Source organism: Urocampus carinirostris, chromosome 9 (assembly GCF_059441175.1).
Source record: "Urocampus carinirostris isolate Australia breed hairy pipefish chromosome 9, RoL_Ucar_1.0, whole genome shotgun sequence".
Classification (NCBI taxonomy): domain Eukaryota; kingdom Metazoa; phylum Chordata; class Actinopteri; order Syngnathiformes; family Syngnathidae; genus Urocampus; species Urocampus carinirostris.
Genome location: NC_142357.1, coordinates 41,991,597 through 42,013,319, shown reverse-complemented (window position 1 = coordinate 42,013,319; position 21,723 = coordinate 41,991,597). Strand labels below are relative to the sequence as shown.

The 21,723-nt window shown below is 39.4% G+C and overlaps 2 protein-coding genes across 3 annotated transcripts in view; one reads left to right on the top strand and one right to left on the bottom strand.

The window, feature by feature from the left end:
• ssrp1a (structure specific recognition protein 1a) overlaps nt 1-15,333 on the bottom strand; it is a 129,763-nt gene extending 114,430 nt beyond the window's left edge. Inside the window, exon 1 of the mRNA XM_088343936.1 lies at nt 15,285-15,333. The gene's annotated coding sequence lies outside the window, so the exon portion shown is untranslated. The remainder of the gene's footprint in view (nt 1-15,284) is intronic.
• A 5,823-nt stretch (nt 15,334-21,156) lies between these two features.
• The window catches only part of atp1b4 (ATPase Na+/K+ transporting family member beta 4), a 36,637-nt gene continuing 36,070 nt past the window's right edge, over nt 21,157-21,723 (top strand). The window contains exons 1-2 of one of the 2 annotated variants that reach the window (XM_088343934.1): nt 21,157-21,322; nt 21,382-21,453. In XM_088343934.1, the coding sequence (XP_088200060.1) occupies nt 21,397-21,453 (57 nt within the window). In that variant the 5' untranslated portion in view covers nt 21,157-21,322; nt 21,382-21,396. Of the gene's footprint in view, nt 21,323-21,368; nt 21,454-21,723 lie in introns of both variants that reach the window. The other variant, XM_088343935.1, reaches the window with a different exon arrangement.

Here is a 21,723-nt window from a genome sequence, read left to right as displayed (position 1 = left end):
CGGGGCAGAGGTTCGTTGACAGACGGACAAAGGGAGAGTGAGAGCACTGAGCTTAAATAGACGGAAAACCAATCTGTCAACGAGCCACAGCTGGCACCACACGGGCGGGGCCAATAGGGCACCGTGGCAACTGTGACACACACGGGCGCGGCCAATTGGGCGCCATGGCAACTATAACATATACAGATCATTTTTATTGTATTCCTGTCGTATTTTTGTAGTACTACTTTAGCTGTATTTTTGTAGTATTACTGTTGTTGTATTTCTGTAGTAGTATTTTTGCATTATTGTATTACTGTAGTGCGATTCTTGTAGTATTTCTGTCGGAGTATTTTTGGAGTGCTGATGTAATATTTTTGTAGTATTACCAGATTTAGAAATATATATATTCCAAAGAATTTTATTGTATTCCTGTAGTATTTTTTTAGTTCTACTTTAGCTGTTTTTTTGTAGTATTACTGTCATTATATTTCTGTAGAAGTATTTTTGCATCATTGTATTACTGTAGGGTGATTTTTGTAGTACTTCTATAGAAGTATTTTAAACGTATTTCTGTAATATTTTTGTAGTATTTCCAGATTTTAAAAAAATATATATTCCAGGGGGTTTTCTTGTATTCCTGTAGTATTTTTTTTTGTACTACTTTAGCTGTATTTTGGTAGTATTACTGTCGTTATATTTCTGTAGAAGTATTTTTGCATTATTGTATTACTGTAGTGCAATTTATGTAGTATTTCTGTAGAAATATTTTTGGAGTATTTCTGTCATATTTTTGTCGGATTTCCAAATTAAAAAAAATATATATTCCTGTAGTATGTTTGTACCGTATTCCTATTGTATCTGTATTTTTGTAGTATTTCTATTGTAATATTTCTGTAGGAGTATTTCAGCATTTTTGCATTACTGTAGTGTTATTCCTGTAGTATTTCTGTATTATTTATTTGTTCATAGAAATATTTTTTCTAGCATTTCAGTAATATTTCTTTAACATTGCTGTAATATGACTGTAGTTGTATTTTGTAACACAGAATTTTTGTTGTAATGTTTCTGTACTAGTATTTTTGTATTATAGCCATACTGCAGTGGTATTTTCTAGTATTTAATAGAAGTATTTCAATAGTAATAGTTTTGTAGTACTTGTGCATTATTTTTGTAGTACTTTCATTATACTGTATTTGTTGTATTTTATTTGTATTTTTGTAATATTACTGTAGTTATTTTTGTGGTTTTCCTATTGTCCTATTGTTTATGTAGTATCACAGAAGTAGTGTTTTTGTAGTATCCATAGTAGTATTTATTTAGTATTTCTGACGTATATTTGTAAATATTTTTTTCAGTATTTCTATCGTATTTTCATCTTTTTAGAATGAAAGCGAATTAATATATTTTGAATTATATATTTTGAAATGTACTCATCATTTTACAGTATTTCTGTAGTAATATTTATGTAGACACACAAGGGGACAATAGGAGAAAAATTGACACGAAAATACACTTTTTAGTTTGAAGTACTACATGAACTTTTATATACACTGCCATTATACGTTGTCCATTTGTGTTTAGGGGGCCGGACGAAAAAGCTCGATGGCCCCTGTGTGGCCCGCGACCCGTAGTTTAGCCACCCCTGATCTGTTTCTTCACCGCACTCGTTTAACGATGATGAACGACGTTTTCCCCGGAGGCTTCCGTCCCGCTCGAGAGAAAAAAAGGGAAAAAAAAAAGAAAAAAAACTTGCAAGGCAGTCTGGCTGCGCTAACGCGACGTGCGTTATGCTAGCAAAAGGTAAATAAAGATTTTTTTAAACTAAATAAAAAGCTTTTAAACTGTCCGAGGGACACGCTAACAACGGACCGAAAAATTCAACATCGTGCTAGGATAGGGGTGAGAAAACTAGGGCCCGAGGGCCAACTATGGTCTGCCGGGATTTGCAATAAGGTCCCCTAAATCAAAAGTTGAAGAAATGATTGTCCCTTTGCAGATCCCTCTGAGTACATTTCAAATGATGTGAATTTATTCAGAATATAACATATTTAAGGTGCATTTTATGGTGTTTATATATTTTTTTTAATTTAATAAATATTTTGTATGTTAAATTGAATACAAAAGGAACACACTCATTTAAAAAACAAAACAAAAAAAATAAGATAAATAAAGAGACCAAACAGATAAATAAATGAATATACACAAAGAAATGGAAAATAACAAGACAATCAATAAATACTTTTGTTAAAAAAAATGCAAAAAAATATATATATTATGAAAATAATAGACCGAACAAACAAAAAAGAAAAATTCACATATAAACTAATAAATGAATGGAACAAATTCATAAACACTCCATGAATAAATCAAGCAAACAAATGAAAAATAACAAATAAATCAATTTATCAAATATACATAGCAAATATTCATAAAAATGTATGGATGGGTGATTTAATAAATACGAAGAAAAAAAGAAAAAAATACAGAAAACACATACAAAAATAGTAAACCAAATAAAAAAAACAAATCAAAAATGAAAAATAAATCAATTCCTTAAATAGACAAAAAGAAACATGCGGATAAATAAAGAAGTTCAAAAGGGGAAAAAAAATGAAAAATATAATATAGAAAATAGCACAACGAGCAAAACAAACAAATGAATAAATAATTATGAACAAAAATAATAACAAATGAAACAATTAATTCTATAGTCAAATCAGAATGAAAAATATAAGAATAAATAACTTTAAAAAAGAGATAAAAATATTAAAAATAACCCCCCAAAAAACAAAAAGAAGTATACATTAATACAAACAAATAAAAAATAAAAAATCCCCTTATACACGAAGTGAATGTATAAATTGAGTCAATAAACACATCCAATAATAAATAATAAAAGAAAAAAAACAAGCAAATAAATCAATGAATATATGCATCAATAAAGAGAATAAAGAAATAAAACAAATGGATAGATATAGAAGTAAAAAATATAAATACTCCTACACTTAGACAGTTATACAAGAATAATACCAAAATATCAGAAATACTTCAAAAACACTACTACCATACACTACAAAACAGAAATACTAAAAAATACCACCGCAGAAATACTAGAGATGCAGTATATAGGAGTAAACTGTAGTATTTCACTGAACAGCGACATTTTATTTCATTTGATTTATTTCCTATTTACCGTATTTTCCAGACTATATGGCGCACCTAAAAACCCTGAAATAGCCAGAAATTCAATTGACATTTTTGAGCAATTTTGGCGTAACCTTGAGGTAAAATGAAGCGCCGATGCTTTCCCTGAACATAATCCAATTGGAGTTTGAATGCACTCCTGGAATTTTGGGTTCGATTCAGTGTTCCCTCTAAGCTGCGCGCACTGCCCGCACATTCTCAGCGCACAAGAAAATCTAGCCGGCGCACAAAAATCAGGGCTCAAAATTACTCATTAAGAAGCGACTTAAGTCAAAGTTACAGTGCATGTAGGTAAAAATACACGGGTTACCCTGACGTTGTGTCCTAAATGCGGTATTTGGAAGTCGAGTCGAAGTAGAACGAAGTTAGTAGAGTTTGTCGAGAACTGGCTTCTTCGGCTCGGCTCACTAAAAGGAACCGGTCCTAAATGGCTCTTCGGGTTGTTTTTGCTTCTTTAATCCCAACATGACCAAATATGATGTAAAATTATGCACAAAATGACTTAAAGGAAAGGGGGAATAGAACAAAAAAGAAAAAAATACCAAAATGAAAAAGTAGTGAAAAGCTGAGAAAAAAAAGAAACAAAAGGAAGAGAAAAAAAGAAGGACAAATTTAGAAAAAAAGCCAGAAAAAAAGAAAAGAAAGAAATGTAGGAAAAAAAGTAAATAGAGAACAAAAAGAAAAAAGTAACAGCTGGGAAAAATTAAACACAATGAGATTTTTTTTAAAGGAATTTTTTAAAAAGTAGAAAAAAATCACGGAAAAAAGAAGAAACATTGTACTTCCACTCAAAAATGTGATTAAGTACAGTTCTGTATCGTGCAACCGACTCAATAAACCCCAAAAATGTTAGTATTATGCGACAAAAGATACCAGGAAAAAAAAGAAATGGAAATCCTGTGAAAAACAAGTTTGTAGGCTGTACAACCTTTGCAATCGTACATGAGTCAATTCATTCAAAAGTGAAAAATGTTTTTGCATTGCCGTAAACTCAGCAAAATGTAAGGTGATGTCAATTTTCAGACACGTTTGACAATGACTTAGTTGCCACACTTGGGATTGCCGTTGCTCACTGTTGTTTCAAGCGTTGCTCACTGACTTTGTGTAAATGCTCAGACCCGTAAGGAAAATTACAGGGATTATGGGTCCGATTCCCTGCAAATATGACATTAGGTCCTCTGTTTTGAAGCGTTTTACATTTTCGAGCAATCTTGCAGTAACCTTGAGGTAAAATGAAGCGGCGCTGCTTTCCCTGAACATAATCCAATTGGAGTTCGAACGCGAGTCTGGAATTTTGGGTCCGATTCCCCGCAAATTCTCGTGGGAACCTATTAACCGAGTCTGTTTTCTCACAAGAAAAAAATCCTGCGAAAAAAGAAAAAAGAAAGGGTCGCCAGACTTAAACAAACAAGAAAAACAATCGTTGCGGTACGGAGGACACGCACACGCGTGAGCGTCAACACGGATGGCCGTCAAAGAAGGGGGCCGAGGAGGGGGCCGGGGGGCGCTCCGTATAAAAGCACGTGATTGACACATTCTGCAATGGAATGGACGCGAGGGCAGCTGGGAATCATTTGCCGCGACTGTTGTGGTTCGGGCGCAGGAATGGGGAAGTGGCTCCTTTGCAGATTATTTGTCTCGTTCGTTGATTGCCGAGACGTCGGCCGCCGCCGGGTTCGATTCCCGTCCACGCGTGTCGTCGGACGTACGGCCGATATCAAAGAATCCGCCTCGTGTTGGAGCGGGCGCCTTTTGAGGGCATCTTTGAGCAGAGGATTTCCTTTCAAGGAAAAGCCGGCGAGGCTTACTGCGATAGATGCGGCGAATTCTCTGCACTGGAAAAATTGCGCCCGAAAATGGCCGACGGGAAAGCTAAAACCGAAAACAAATTTGCAGAAAGAATGAGGTTGTGAAGACGCCTCATCAAGAGTGGAGAGTGACGTTTGCATGATGCGGCTGCTTAATTTTCATTTTGTCACTATTCACGATCCCGTCTGTTAAAAGTCCGAAAAATAGTTTGTAAAAGAATGAAGTGAAGACACGTCCACAGTGAAGCGAGACGTTCGAAACTGGCTTTCACTCGGGGGCAGAGTCGGTGCATGATGCGACTGCTTGATTTTCATTTTGTCACGATTTACAATCCCGTCTGTTAAAAGTCCAAAATATAGTTTCTAAAAGACTAACGTGAAGACATTTCATCCACAGTGAAGCGAGACGTTCGAAGCCGGCTTTCACTCGGGGGCAGAGTCAGTGCATGATGCGGCTGCTTAATTTTCATTTTGTCACTATTCACGGTCATGATCCTGAAAATCTGACAAAAGCAATGTGATAATGGTCACTAAAAAATTGACTTCCTATTTGAGCTGGCGCTCTTTTTCCTTTTTTATTCATTTTTTCCTTCGTTACCATTTTCTTTTTGCTGTCTTTCTTTCCTCTCGTCTTCTTTCATGTTTACTTTTATATTTCTTGAATTTTGTTTGTCTCCTATCCAATTTTTTCTCTTGTTTGTATTTCATTTTTATTTTCTTTGTTATGAATTTCTATTTACTTTTTTCCTGTCTTAATTTTTGCCGTTTTTCTTTTCTTCTTTTTCTGTCCTTTTTTTCTCTCTCTCTTTATGGTACCTTTTTAATTCAGAGCCTGAATTTAAATCCAATGAGTGTGACCTTAAGAAAGTAGCAGTTGGTATGTAGCCGTTAGCATAATTTGTTAGGATGAAGCAGTTAGCATGTAGCAGTTAGTATGAAGCTATAACAATTAGACATTATCATAATTTTTCAGCATGTAGCTGTTAGCCTAAATTGTCAATATTTAACTGTTAGCAAGAAGCAGTTAGCATTGACCAATCAGTGTTTACAGCTAGCATGAGTAAGCATAGCATCAGCCAATCCCAGCAATTATTACTTGAAAGCCCTCCAATGAGGGCTGATTTGAAACCATTTTGCAAAGAAGAGTGGGCCAAAATTCCTCCTCAGCGTTGTCAACTGATCATGGTAAACATTCAATTGACTTTGGGTCATTTTACAGGGTTGTTAAATGGGCAGTTGATGCTAGGACACCCTGCAGAATGGCGTATTTGACACCATTTTGCAAAGAAGAATGGGCCAAAATCCCTTCACAGTGTTGTGAAAAACTCATGACCAAGTATTGACAACCAAAGGAGTCCCAACTCGCTATTAGTTTCACCAAACGTAGCAAACTGCCGAACCAGGGACGGCGTTAGAGCCTCCTCCTCTGTCTGAACCTTATTTTCAAACCCCGACCTTATTTCAGAACCCTAAAATCAGTTTAAAACCCTAACTTGCAGCCCAAATTTAGCTCCTAACCCCGTTTCAAACTGTAGCCCTAACTTTAACCTAATTTTGGAACCTTACATTCAGTTTAGAACCCAAATTTGGAGCTGAAATCCTAGTTCCTAACCCTACACCTAAATCCTACACCAACCCATTTTCAGGACCCTGCTTCCTGATTGGTTCTGAACCCTGTCCTCTCACTCTACGGTTGTCAGTCCGTCAGCAAACCTCTGTTTCTACAAGGCAAGCATTTTGACTCTGACTCCCGTCTGTCCTGCTTTTTGCACCAGTTTTCTACGACCTGCTACGACCCGTTTTCTGACCCCGACCACGTTTTGCTCTCCCGTCCCGGCTTACGACCCGTTTATGATCCTGACCACGTTTTTGCTCTCCTGTCCCGGCTATCGACCTGTTTTTTCCGTCTTTGACACCACGATCTCCTGCTCCGGAAGATCCACTTCCGCATTCAGATCGCGTTCTGATTCTGTGGGTGGCTTGATTGCCGCGGATCGCGGGCGATGTCTTTCCTCTATATCTCAATAAACTTGTGGTTAATACTTTTAATTTTGATTTACAATGCTAGTCGATAATATACACATATCTCACGTAGAAATAGCCTTTATTTTAATGTTTTACCCGAGTTACCGGGAGTTGTGAAGCCCTTAACTAGTTCACATAAGTTTCTACCCTCCCGCTATAGAGCCATTCCACTTTACAATCCTCACAAGAAGAAGTTTCAAAATCAGTTTCATTTCCAATATGCCGTCTCCCCTCCCTCACCCTACATCCACCTGCTACTCCACCGTACCAGCTGAAGTCACCTCAAGCCAAGAGTAAATACTGTACATTTTGATATATAATGCTAGCCGATAGAGGAACATTTAAGCGATGACAATTCTCACAAGTTTTAAAATTGGTTTCATTTCCAATATGCCGTCTCCCCTCCCTCACCCTGCATCCAACCGGTACTCCACCGTACCAGCTGAAGTCACCTCAGGCAAAAAGTAAATACCTTTCATTTTGATTTATAATGCTAGCCGATAGAGGAGCATTAAACCAATGACAATCCTCACAAGGGGAAGTTTCAAAATCAATTTCATTTCCAATATGCCGTCTCCCCTCCCTCACCCTGCATCCACCCGCTACTCCACCGTACCAGCTGAAGTCACCTCACGTCAAAAGTCTCATCTCATCTCATCAGCCGTACCGCTTATCCTCATTAGGGTCGCGGGGGGGCTGGAGCCCATCCCAGCCATCTCCGGGCAGTGGGCAGGGGACACCCTGAACTGGTTGCCAGCCAATCGCAGGGCACACAGGGACAGACGACTCATTCGCTCATTCACACCTAGGGACAATTTGGACCGGACAATTGGACCTGAAATGCATGTTTTTGGAACGTGGGAGGAAACCGGAGTGCCCGGAGGAAACCCACGCAAGCACGGGGAGAACATACAAACTCCGCACAGGATGGGATGTCTGGAGCTGGATTTGAACCCACGACAGGTTCCAATGACATGAACTGTGCCGCACAAGCGCTAACCACTGCGCCGCCGTGCTGTAAATACTTTAAATTTTGATTTATAATGCTAGCCGATAGAGGAATATTAAAGCAACGACAATCCTCACAAGAGAAAGTTTTAAAATTGGTTTCATTTCCAATATGCAGTCTCCCCTCCCTCACCCTGCATCCACCCGCTACTCCACTTTACCAGCTGAAGTCATGTCAAGCCAAGAATACATTACATTATGCTAGTTGATAATATACACATATATTAGCCTTTATTTTAATATTTTACCCGAGTTACCGGGAGTTTTGAAGCCCTTAGCTAGTTCATATAAGTTTCTACCCTCCCGCTATAGAGCTATTCCACTTTACGATCTTCACCTCGGGGGTGATTCATGTGGTATCCCGGGTCCTAGCGACTGAAAACGAATCAGAACCCCGCTAAGTGGGAGGTCTGAACAAAGGCGAGCACGATGACACGGACGCTTCCGAGGTGCCCTAGAGGGCGCCGAAAACCAGAAAAACACGAGTTAATTGCGAGAGCGGGTGACGGCGAATGATGGATGATTCCGAGAAAGACAAAAGGAGGACGCTAGCGGCTGTAACAAAAACCGCGGATGGAGGGATGGGAAGGGAAGGCGGGACAAAAGATGAAGGAGAAGAAGGCGGGACTTCACTCAAGTCTTTATGTTCAAGGCCTCCGGTTATTTGGGGCTTCTTTTTTGTTTGTTGATGATATAATGAGTAGACGTTGACTCTCCCGGAGCGGATGAGCGTTGATTCGCTCGACATTCCGGAGGATAATCCACCCAAACTTTTCCAGGCCCTTTATAGAATTCTTTCATCTTGGATTTAAAGACGTGACCGCAAGTATAATAAAAAAAAAATCCCCCGACTGAAAAACAGTGTCCGTTTTAAAAATCGACTGGGAAACTTTTGTTCATACCGATAACCGATGTAATAGATTATGTGTAAAGGGAGGAATGGAGGGAGGAAGGACTGCAGGAAGAACAGAAGCAGAGCATTAGAAAGGAAGACAAAATGGATGGAAGTCAAGTCCTGTTTATTTGTTTGGCCCTTAATCACAAAGAGTCTCAAGAGTCTATTGCAAACCCCAGACTCTTATGACACCGTCACCTGATACTGTTAACATAAAATCTAGGTTATTCATATGCTATAGAGTAGAAGTGTGTTTTAAGCTAAGATTGAAACATTTCCACTGAGGTTGCAGATCCAATCTCGGGAAGAGCATTCCACAGCAACAGGGCCTGGAGGAAGAAGGGTGGACGAAAGAAGGCAGGACGGGAGAAAGGGAGGAAGGAAGGGAAAAAAGGAAGGAATGAAGGGACAAATAAAGAAAGGAAGAAATAGATCAGGATGAAGTAAAAGAGAGATGAAAAGGATTTAAGGGAGTAACCAAGTAAGGAAGAAACGAAGTAAGGAAGGAAGAAAGGAAGGAAGGAAGGAAGAAGGACAACAGGATGAACTAAGGGGGAGAAGCAAAGGAAGGAATCAAGCAAGGAAGGGAGGAAAGGAGAAGAAGGAAAAAGGAAACAATGAAAGAAGGAACATCAAAAATAAAGGAAGGAAGAATAGAGGAAGGAAATCTGGAATAAGGGAAAGAAAGGATGGAATGAATGCCATAAGATGAAAAACAAGAAGGGAGGATGAGAAGAAGAAACAAAAGGAAAAATTAAAGGAGCGAAGCAAAGGACGGACAGAAAAAGGAAGAAAAAGAGGAATCAAGAAAACGAATGAAGAACAGAGGAAGGAATTTAGAAAGAAAGAAAGAATAGATGGAAGGATAGTCAGAAGAAGGAAAAAAGGAAGGAAGGAACAAAGACAACAGGATGAACTAAAGAAGAGAAGAAAGGGAAGGAAACAAGCAAGGAAAGGAGGAAGAACAGAAGAAAAAAAAACGGAAACAATGAAAGAAGGAAGATCATAAATAAAGAAGGGAAAAATAGAGGAAGAAAATCTGGAAAAAAAGGGAAAGAAAGGATGGAATGAATATCATAAGATGAAAAACAAGAAGGGAGGAAGAGAGGAAGAAACGCAAGGAAAAATTAAAGGAGAGAATCTAAGGACGGGCGGAAAAAGGAAGCAAGAATATAGGAAGGAAATCTGAAAAAAAGGAAAAGAAAGGATGGAATGAATGTCATAAGATGGAAAACGGGAAGGGAGGAAGAGAGGAAGAAACACAAGGAAAAATTAAAGAAGAGAAGCTAAGGACAGACAAAAAAAGGAAGAAAAGAAAGGGAGAGAAATAAAAAATAACAAAGGAATGAAGAAAGAATAGATGGAAGGATAGTCAGAAGAAGGAAAAAAGGGAAGAAGAAAATAAGGAGAGAAGAAAACAAAGGAATAAAAAATAGTGTGTCCATTTATTTTTTTCAATGTTACACATCGCAAAAAAATAAATAAAATCAAAAAAATCAAAATAAGCGAAATCATTCCTAAGGCATACATCCTCAGACCGAAAGTAAGAATCCAGCAGCAGTGGCCAGTCAGGCCAATCGGCGCCATCTCCTTTCTCCCTTTTTCTCCCTTTTAAGGCCAAAGAAAACCAAAGAAGAAGACGCAGAGGAGAGGCCCGATAAAATCGCCCCTTCAACTTAAAAGCATACTTCCACGAAAGCGCCTTCCTCGCAGGTTAGGAAAATAGATCCAGGCGATAACTATTTTCCATTATCCCCTCCGCCCTGCCTCCTTTCTTCCTCGTCGGAATCCTTTAATCCCGGATATAAAAACAATATGACCTCGTAAATGGGACTTCAACGCTTTTGCTCGTTTAAAAAAAAAAAATATGATAACCAATGTAATACGTTATGTCCAAAAGAAGGAAGCGAGAAGAAATGGATAGAAGAAGGAAGGAATTAGGGAAGGAAGAAAGGAAATAAATCACAAAGAGAAGAGGGAAGGAAGGCAAGAAGGGACGGATAGGAAGAATCAAAAGAAGAAGGGAATGAAGGAGGAAGGGACAAAAAGAGGGAATGAAAAGTGGGAAGGAAGAAGGAAAGGAGGAAGGAAGGAAGGATAAAAGGAAATAAATCACAAGGAAAAGAGGGAAGGAAGGGAGAAAGGAAATAAATCACAAGGAAAAGAGAAAAGGAAGACAAGAAGGGACAGATAGGAAGAATGAAAAGAAAGGAATGAAGGAAGGGACAGAAAGAGGGAATGAAAGGTGGGAAGGAAGAAGGTAGGAAGAAAGGAAGGAAGGAAGAAAGGAAATAAATCACAAGGAAAAGAGGGAAGGAAGGGAGAAAGGAAATAAATCACAAGGAAAAGAGGGAAGGAAGGGAGAAAGGAAATAAATCACAAGGAAAAGAGGAAAGGAAGGCAAGAAGGGACAGATAGGAAGAATGAAAAGAAAGGAACGAAGGGACAGAAAGAGGGAATGAAAAGTGGGAAGCAAGAAAGGAGGGAGAAAGAAAGGAAGGAAGGAAGAAAGGAAATAAATCACAAGGAAAAGAGGGAAGGGGAAAGGAAATAAATCACAAGGAAAAGAGGAAAGGAAGGCAAGAAGGGACAGATAGGAAGAATGAAAAGAAAGGAACGAAGGGACAGAAAGAGGGAATGACAAGTAGGAAGCAAGAAAGGAGGGAGGAAGAAAGGAAGGAAGGAAGAAAGGAAATAAATCACAAGGAAAAGAGGGAAGGAAGGGAGACAGGAAATGAATCACAAGGAAAAGAGGGAAGGAAGGGAGAAAGGAAATAAATTACAAGGAAAAGAGGGAAGGAAGGCAAGAAGGGACGGATAGGAATAATAAAAGACACACAAAATCTCTTCCCAAAATCATCACACTTCTCACAGTTCTCTACTGCCCTCTAGCGGGCAAAATCGACAATACAGTACAAAATACATCAGAGAAATCAATGAGATCCATTCTAAAAATCAAAGGAATCATAATTTCTAAAACGTCGTCGAGTTTTGTCCACTTGGAAAACAGCTACGTTAGAGTTTAAAGGGACAGTGTTTAAAAGCACCATTTTTCTCATCACTGTTTTGACTTTCACAAAGTTTCTGAGATGGAGGATGTTAGCAGCAAGATGGCAGACAATCTTGTCAGCTCCTTCTAGGTGTGCCTTGCTTTAGATAGATAGATGTCTAGATAGATGCCTAGATAGATGTCAAGATAGATGGATAGATTCTAGATAGATGCCTAGATAGATGCCAAGATAGATAGATAGATGTCTAGATGTCTAGATAGATAGATGTCTAGATGTCTAGATGTCTAGATGTCTAGATAGATAGATAGATAGATAGATAGATAGATAGATAGATAGATAGATAGATAGATAGATAGATAGATAGATAGATAGATAGATAGATGTCTAGATGTTTAGGGGTCTAGATGGATAGATAAATAGATAGATGTCTGGATAAATGTCTAGATGTCTAGATAAATGTCTAGATGTCTAGGGGTCTAGACAGATAGATAAATAGATAGATGTCTAGATAAATGTCTAGATGTCTAAATAGATAGATGTCTAGATAGATAGATGTCTAGATAGATAGATAGATAGATGTCTAGATAGATGTCTAGATGTCTAGATAGACAGATGTCTAGATAGATGTCTAGGGGTCTAGATAGATAGATAAATAGATAGATGTCTAGATAAATAGATAGATGTCTAGATAGATGTCTAAATAGATAGATGTCTAGATAGATGTCTAGTTAGATAGATAGATAGATGTCTAGATAGATAGATAGATGTCTAGACTCTAGATAGATAGATAGATAGATAGATAGATAGATAGATAGATAGATAGATAGATAGATAGATAGATAGATAGATAGATAGATAGATAGATAGATAGATAGATAGATGTCTAGATCGATAGATGTCTAGATAAATAGATGTCTAGATATCTAGATAGATGACTAGATGTCTAGATAGATAGATGTCTAGATAGGAACAGGAAACGAACCCTTCACAATAAAAGAGACGAGCACAAGCAGCTGTGGGCACTAAATTAGCTCTATTTGTCTGCAAATGCTTTTGCTAAAATGTGCTAACTGCCGTTTGGGGAGTGGGGGGCTTCTCATTTTCTGGTACTGTGGGCCAAACACAAGGAATCCCTTTAAGAGACAGGTGAATCGTGGAAAAAGAGAGAGAAATGGAACACATTTGGTCTTCAGATTTGTTGGACAGACATGCTAATTGCAAACTAGCCGATAGACTGCTACTAGCGTCAACAACAAATAAAGAAAACTCCCAAGTGATGCAGTACTTTGTTGTTATGATGATTAAAAAAAAGAAGAAAGAGGAAGAAAAAATGGAGGATAAATAAGGGGAAAGGAAAGGAAAGGAAATGAGAAAGAAAGGGAATAAAGAAAAGGGAAGACAGGATAGAAAGAAGAATGGAAGAAGGAAGGAATCTGCAAAAAGGGACAGGAGAAAGGAAGAAAAGAAGGTATAGAAAGGAGGAAACAAGAAGTAGAGGAAAGAAAATAAGGAGAGACGGAAGGAGAGAAGTAAGGAAAGAAGGGAGGACTGACAAAAAAGAAAAACAAAAGAAAAAAATGGACGAGGGGATAGGGGGAAGGGAAAGAGGGAGAAAGGAAGCTGTAAACAGGAAAGGAGAAAGATGGAGCAAAAGAGGGAAAAAGGAAAGAAAGAATGATCGCTTAAGAAAGGAATATGTAAAAAAAAGGACAGGAGAAAGGAAGAAAAGAGGGAAAAGTGTAAAGAAGGACGGAAGTAAAGGAAGAAGGAAGGAGGCATGACAAAAAAAGAAAAAGAAAAGAAAAAATGGAAGAGAGGGGATAGGGCGAAGGGAAGGAGGGAGACAGGAAGCTGTAAAAGGAAAGGAGAAAGATGGAGCAAAAGAGGGAAGAAGGAAAGAAAGAAGGATTGCTTAAGAAAGGAATTTGTAAAAAAAATGCACAGAGGAAAGTGAGAAAAGAGGGAAAAGCGTAAAGAAGGAAGGGGGTAAAGAAAACAGGAAGGAAGAATGACAAAAAAGAAAAGAAAAACAAAAGAAGGAATGGAGGAGAGAGAATGGGAGGAAGGAAAGGTGGGAGGAAGAAGGCTGTAAAAGGAAAGAAGGAGAAAAGGAGGGAATAGGAAGAGAAAGAAGGGTGGCTTAAGAAAGTAATCTGTAAAAAAAGGACAGGAGAAAGGAAGAAAAAAGGTAAAAGTGTAAGAAAAAAGGAAGGAAAGAAAGAAGGAAGGAAAAAAAGAAGTAAAGGAAAATTAATAAGGAGGGAAAGAAGGAAGGGATGAAGTAAGTAAAGAAGGAAGGAGAAATGAGAAAAAACAAGAAAAGAAAAACAAAGGAAGGAATGGAGGAGATAGGATGGGAAGGCAGGATGAAGGTAGCTGTAAAAAGAAAAGAAAGATGGAGCAAAAGAAGGAATCAGGAAAGAAAGAAGGAGAGAGGGTGGGAGGATTCTGTAAAAATGACAGAAGAAAGGATGAAAAGAAGGAAGAGGTGTAAATAAAAGGAAGTAAAGAAAGAAGAATCAGAACGGAAATAAGGAAAGGAATGAAGTAAGGAAAGAAGGAAGGGGGATGACAAAAGAAGAAAAGAAAAACAAAGGAAGGAATGGAGGAGAGAGGATGGGAAGGAGGGAAGTTGGGAGGAAGGAAGGTGGAGGAGGAAGGAAGAAAGAAGCAGCAAAATAGCGAAGAAGGAAAGAAAGAAGGATGTCTTAAGGAAGGAATCTGTAAAAAAGGGACACAAGAAGGGAAGAAAAGAGGGAAGTGTTGTAAATAAAAGGAAGTATAGAAGGAAGAAGCAGAAAAGAAATAAAGGAAAGATGGAAAGGAATGACGTAAGGAAAGAAACAAGAGGGAATGAAGGAAAAGAAGACAAGGAGAAAAAGAGGGAAGAAGAGAAGAACTAGGTAATGAAGAAATAAGGGAAAGACTACGCAAAAAAATGAAAGAAGGATAAAAAGAAAGAAGAAAAGAAAGAAATAGGAAGATTCTGTTTAACCCAAAGGTCTAAAACGTGTAATGCGCATTGATCTCCAAAAGATGGCGCCATTCGAAAGAAATGCGCAGCTCAACTCACGAAAGAACATTATATTTATTTTTGTTTACATTTTGGGAGAATAATAATCGTAATGATGAAATCAAACAAAAAGCATACTTATAAAAGGATTCGGCATAATTTAAATTTGATTCTAAATCATCTCATGTCCGTTCTTTGAATGAAGTTTTTGATTTAAAAAAAAATGCTTCTTTTGCTAATGGGGCAAGACGAAAGTGACAACAAAATACGTTAGTTGCTCGTTTTTAAAGAGTTTAGAAGAAGAAAAAGACAGTTTTGAGTTAAAATGGACACCTTACCATCTGTTGAAGCGGACATTTTGACATTTCTTGTTGTGTATTGCTGACGCGTATTGATGACCTCATCAATGCTCGACAATTACTCCCGGGCACGCATTTCTTCCTTAATTATTTTTTTAAAAGCACATATTATTCAAAATATTCGTCAGTTTGTATTTTTAATTATTAATTTTAATCACAAAATACATTAATTCATTAAACAAACAAAAAAATAAGAGAATAAAAGGCGGACATTTTGACATTTGTTGTCGTGTATTGCTGACGCGTATTGATGACCTCATCAATGCTCGACAATCACTCCCGGCCACGTATTTCTTCCTAAATGATTTGTTTAAAAACACATATTATTCAAAACATTCGTCAGTTTGTATTTTAATTTATTCATTTTATTCACAAAATACATTCATTTAATTTTTCAATGCATATTATCAACTATAGTGCTTTAAAATGGAATAAAATGTGTAACTTTGAAACAAATTTGATTAAATTAAACAATTAAATTATCCTTCTTTCTTTTTCTCTCTCTTTCTTTCCGTCTCTCTCTCTGTGTTACATTTCCTGTTTCTTTCTCTTCTTTCTCTCTCTTTGTCCTTTTACTCGCTCCCTTGTTTCACTTTTTCTAGCTGTATTTTGTTCTCTCTCCTTTTTCTTTGTTTTTCACTCACTTTGTCTCTTTTTTCTTTCATTATTGTGTCTCTCACTTTCTAATTTTTCTCTATCTTTCTTTCTCTCTTCTTTTTCTCTCTCTTAGTTTTTCTGTCTCTCTTTCCCTCTCCGTGTATCTCTCTTCCTCTCCTTGTCTCTGTTTCTTTCTCTTCAAATCTTTCATTTCATAAGACTATTCTTTATTTCTCGCTCGCCCTCTCTCTGTCCGTTAGTCTCTCTCTCTCTCTCTTCGTCCTCTCTTTCACTTGCTCCCTTGTTTCACTCCTTCGAGCTGTATTGTGTTCTCTCTCCTTTTTTTTTGTTTTTCACTCACTTTCTCTCTTTCTTCTTTCTTTATTGTGTCTCTCCCTTTTTTATTTTTCTCTCTTTCTTTCTCTCTTCTTTTTTTCTCTCTCTCTTCCTTTTCTCTCTTCGTTTTTCTTTATCTCTTACCCACTCTGTGTGTCTCTCTTTCTCTCATTTTCTCTGTTTCTCTCTTTCTCGTTAACTCTTTCATTTTATAAGACTGTTTTTTCTTTTTTGCTCTCCCTCTCTCTGTCCATCAGTCTTTCGCTCTTCTTTTTTTCTCCCTCTCTCTCCCTCCCTTTTCTCTCTCTTAGTTTTTCTTTATCTCTTTCTTTCCTTTTCTCTGTTTCTCTTTCTTGTTAACTCTTTCATTTTATAAGACTTTTTTTTTTCTTGCTCTCCCTCTCTCCATCTGTCAGTCTCTCTCTCTTTCTTTCTCTCTTCTTTTTTTTCTCTCTCTTTTTCCTCTTTTACTCGTTCCCTTGTTTCACTCTTTCTAGCTGTATTCCGTTCTCTCTCCTTTTTCTCTGCTTTTCACTCACTTTGTCTCTTTTTTCTTTCGTTATTGTGTCTCTCGTTTTCTCATTTTTCTCTATCCTTCTTCCTCTCTTCTTTTTTCTCTCTCTTACTTTTTCTTTTTCTCTTTCCCTCTTTGTGTCTCTCTTTCTCTCATTTTCTCTGTTTCTCTTTTTCTTTCACTCTTTCATTTTATAAGACATTTTTTTCTTTCTTGGTCTCCCTTTCTCCGTCCGTCAGTCTCTCTCTATGTCTTTGTCCTCTCTTGCACTTGCTCTCTTGTTTTCACTCTTTCTAGCTATATTTCGTTCTCACTCTTTATTCTTTGTGTTTTTCACTCACTTTCCCTCTTTTCTTTATTTTGTCTCTCTCTCATTGTTCTCTCTCTTTTTTGCTCTCCTTTTCTCTGCCTCTCTCTTCCCCTTTTCTCGCTCGTACTTTTTCTTGATTTTTCCCTTTCTATGTCTCTCTTTTTCTCATTTTCTCTCTCCAGTCAACTCAAATTTATTCGTGTAGCCCTTAAATGTCTCAAAGTACTGCACAGGATTACAATGACACAATGACCTGATCTTAAACCAACATGCGGGCAAGGAAAAACTCAAAACCTCAGCGTGAGGAAAAAAGAAACCTTGAGAGGGGGCCTCACAAGTGGTCATCCCCCTTCCAGGATGACCAGGGTGGAATAGATTTAGCATTGAGTTAGTCTGAAGCCTGCAGATTTCTTCTTGGATCTTGGACTCACAAGTAGACCGGCATTTTCAGAGCGGTGGCTCCGTGCAGGAACATAAGGGGAAATTCAATCTGAGAGATATGAGGGAGCTAGTCCATCCATGATTTGGTATCCTACCAACAGAACCTACGAATCACATCTTAAGCCAACAGGGAGCCAATGCAGGTTAGCTCAAATCGGGGTCATGTGATCGGACTTTCTTGTCTTCGTTAAAAACCTGGCTGCAGCATTCTGAACCAGCTGCAAACTTTTGATGCTAGACCTCGGGAGACCAGAAAGCAATACATGACACCTTTAAGAAAACGGTTGGAGTGGCAGGACATGGGATGAGGTCGGAAAACTAGAGAAGGAGCCGTGAGAGAGGGTCTCGGAGTGGAGAGAATCTTGAAATTGAGACTGGGGAACACCTTTAAGGAGAAGGTTGGGGTGGCAGGTCTTGGGACAAGGAGAGAAAACTCAAAAGGGAATCTTGAAAGGAGACTTGGGAACACCTTTAAGAAGAGGGTTGGAGTGGAAGGTCATGGTACAAGGAAGTGAGAGGGAGATGTGAGAGAGGGTCTTGGAGTGGCGAGAATCTTGAAAATAAGACTTAGGATCACCTTTAAGAAAACGGTTGGAGTGGCAGGACATGGGATGAGGTCGGAAAACTAGAGAAGGAACCGTGAGAGAGGGTCTTGGGGTGGAGAAAATCTTGAAAATTAGACTTGGGAACACCTTTAATGAGACAGTTGGAGTGGCAGGTCTTGGGTTGAGGAGAGAAAACTCAAGAGGGAATCTTCGGGTGGGGAGAATCTTGAAAAATGAGACTTAGGAACACCTTTGAGAAAACGGTTGGAGTGGCAGGACATGGGCTGAGGTCGGAAAACTAGAGAATGAGACGTGAGAGAGGGTCTTGGGGTGGAGAGAATCTTGAAAAGGAGACTGGGGAACACCTTTAAGGAGACGGAGTGGCAGGTCTTGGGACAAGGAAGTGAGAGGGAGACGTGGGAGAGGGTCTTGAGGTGGAGAGGATCTTGAAAATGAGACTTGGGAACACCTTTAGGGAGACGGTTGGAGTGGCAGGTCTTGGGACGAAGAGGGGAAACTTCAGAGGCCGACTTGATAGAGGATGTTGGGGTGGAGAGAATCTTGAAAAGGAGACTTGGGAAACCCTTTAAGAAGACGATTGGAGTGGCAGGTCTTGGGAGAGGGAGAAGAGGGAGACCCGAGAGAAAGCCTCGTCCTTTTCGTAGGTGAAAGTCTTCAGGGATCAAAACGATGGAGCAAAATGAGGTGAGAATCTGAGGTCTTCATAGCACATGAAGGATTTTATAGTTGATTTATTTGACTATAAGGGATTTTATACAATTTTATACAAGTCACATTTGTTGAGTGCAATAAAGATTTTTCACAGGGAAGGCTTGAGGTCAGTACGTCCTGGACAAGAATGATGTTTACAGAAAACAGTGAGAACAGGGACAAGGGCGGACGCCGGAGGAGCCTGTGACGTGGGAAAGGAGACATTGTTTGGAGAAGTTGTTCTGATAAGCTTTCTTGTTGTGAGTTTTTTAGACGTGGCGGCGCCTTTCGGCGGGGAGGTGGTGAAGCTGGCACCTCACCCGTCCCATGGGAGAGGCCTTCGTGACGCACCGGTCAGACCAGGTGGCGACTAGGTGGAGGCCACGTGGGGAGCTCCTGGCCCGCCCATGGGGGAGGAGCCAACACCCCAGCTTGTGAAAAGACGTGGACAGAAGACGGGAAGAGAGAGGGAGGCTCGACGAAGACTAATTAGACTAATTCGACAATAATTTGGCTAAATTCGATGGAATTCACTTCGTTAAATACCTTAAGAAAATAAATCTGCCCCGTGTGAAAATGATGGCTATTTTTGTTCATTTTCCCATTAAGAAAAGAGCATGCATTGTTGGGTGAATAAAGTTTTTGTTTGGTCAATGGAGTCAGCTGGAGTCAACTAATTCGAACAATTTAGTAAACGCTACATTTGTAATATAGTTTTTTCCCCAACACACAGTTGGCTGATTGTCAAATGAAAAACACTTGGGGAGAGGAATGGTGAAAGGGATTGGAGCCATCTTTGGGGGAAAAGTGGGACTGCAGGTAATAAACCATGACATATCCACCCGATCACATAATATCGGTGCTAAAGAAGTTGGCTGATTGTCAAATGAAAAACACTTGGGGAGAGGAATGGTGAAAGGGATTGGAGCCATCTTTGTGGGAAAAGAGGGACTGCAGGTAATAAACCATGACATATCCACCCGATCACATAATATTCGTGCTCAAGAAGTTGGCTGATTGTCAAATTCAAAACACTTGGGGAGAGGAATGGTGAAAGGGTTTGGAGCCATCTTTGGGGGAGAAGAGGGACTGCAGGTAATAAACCATGACATATCCACCCGATCACATAATATCGGTGCTAAAGAAGTTGGCTGATTGTCAAATTAAAAACACTTGGAGAGGAATGGTGAAAGGGATTGGAGCCATCTTTGGGGGAAAAGAGGGACTGCAGGTAATAAACCATGACATATCCACCCGATCGCATAATATTCGTGCTAAAGAAGTTGGCTGATTGTCAAATGAAAAACACTTGGGGAGAGGAATGGTGAAAGGGATTGGAGCCATCTTTTGGGGAAAAGAGGGACTGCAGGTAATAAACCATGACATATCCACCCGATCACATAATATCGGTGCTAAAGAAGTTGGCTGATTGTCAAATTAAAAACACTTGGAGAGGAATGGTGAAAGGGATTGGAGCCATCTTTGGGGGAAAAGAGGGACTGCAGGTAATAAACCATGACATATCCACCCGATCGCATAATATTCGTGCTAAAGAAGTTGGCTGATTGTCAAATTAAAAACACTTGGGGAGAGGAATGGTGAAAGGGATTGGAGCCATCTTCGGGGGAAAAGAGGGACTGCAGGTAATAAACCATGACATATCCACCCGATCACATAATATTCATGCTAAAGAAGTTGGCTGATTGTCAAATTAAAAACACTTGGGGAGAGGAATGGTGAAAGGGATTGGAGCCATCTTCGGGGGAAAAGAGGGACTGCAGGTAATAAACCATGACATATCCACCCGATTACATAATATTCGTGCTCAAGAAGTTGGCTAATTGTCAAATTAAAAACACTTGGAGAGGAACGGTGAAAGGGATTGGAGTCATCTTTTGGGGAAAAGAGGGACTGCAGGTAATAAACCATGACATATCCACCCGATCACATAATATTCGTGCTAAAGAAGACCTCCTCTCACCATGAAGTTCCCACAAAGAAGAACACGTGGACGCACGTTCCAGATCGGTTGTTTTTTCCATGACGCAACTTCTCTTTTCAAGTCCCAGAAAGCCGGCCCCTCTCTCTCTCTCTCACCGGGGCTAGCACCGTCTCGCGACGTGACCGTCGTGCCGATGACTTGTGACGGGGGCGCCGTCCTCCAAGAGTCCGGCTTCGCAAAGAAGCATATTAGCATGCAGGGCGCTTCCCATCCTCACCCGGGAGAAAATGGCCGCCTTTTTTGGGAGGACGGGGTCTTTTCTGTGTGCTAGCGAGCTATAAATATTGCATTCAGCCTCCGCTTTTTCCAAACAATGAGTGTTTAGAATGCAGCGCCGGGGTCCGGGCTGCTGCCAAAATCTTCCTTGAACCCCTTGGAAAGAAAAAAAAACCCAAAGTACTTTAGTAATCCCATCCCACCCCCACAACGCCCCCCCTAGGTTCCTCAGTTCCTGTCTTCATTCACTATGTTGGGCGTTTAGATGAAGGAGGCTCTCCACACTCGGAACTTTCTAATGAAACCCTTTAAAAACTTTTTCTCCATTTTTTAACAAGAAAACAAGTAAGTCCATCCAGTATTTTGTACTTCTACCCGTTTAAAAACGTAGTATTCGTACGTAGGTCCTTTCGGAGAAGATGGAGCCCGGTTCCGCAGAAGGAGGACCGGAGGAGATCCCGCTCCCCAAAAGTCCGGTGAGTGGAAGAGAATGAAGTCAGTGTTTTAAAATCCCCGTATATTTGACTTAAATTTGAGCAGAGTTGCGAAGAAGAAAGGGTACTCTTACTCCACTACATTAGGCTACCTCGAAGCCGTTACTCGAATCCTCTCCGCGTAAGTACGGGTCTGTCTCTGCTGAGGGGAACTTGTTTTCTCCTTTTTTATTTTAAGATTTGAGCAGTGACCTAAACAACCACTAGGTGGCACTTGCGAGCAGGGTTAGGAACATTTTTTTCTGTACTGTA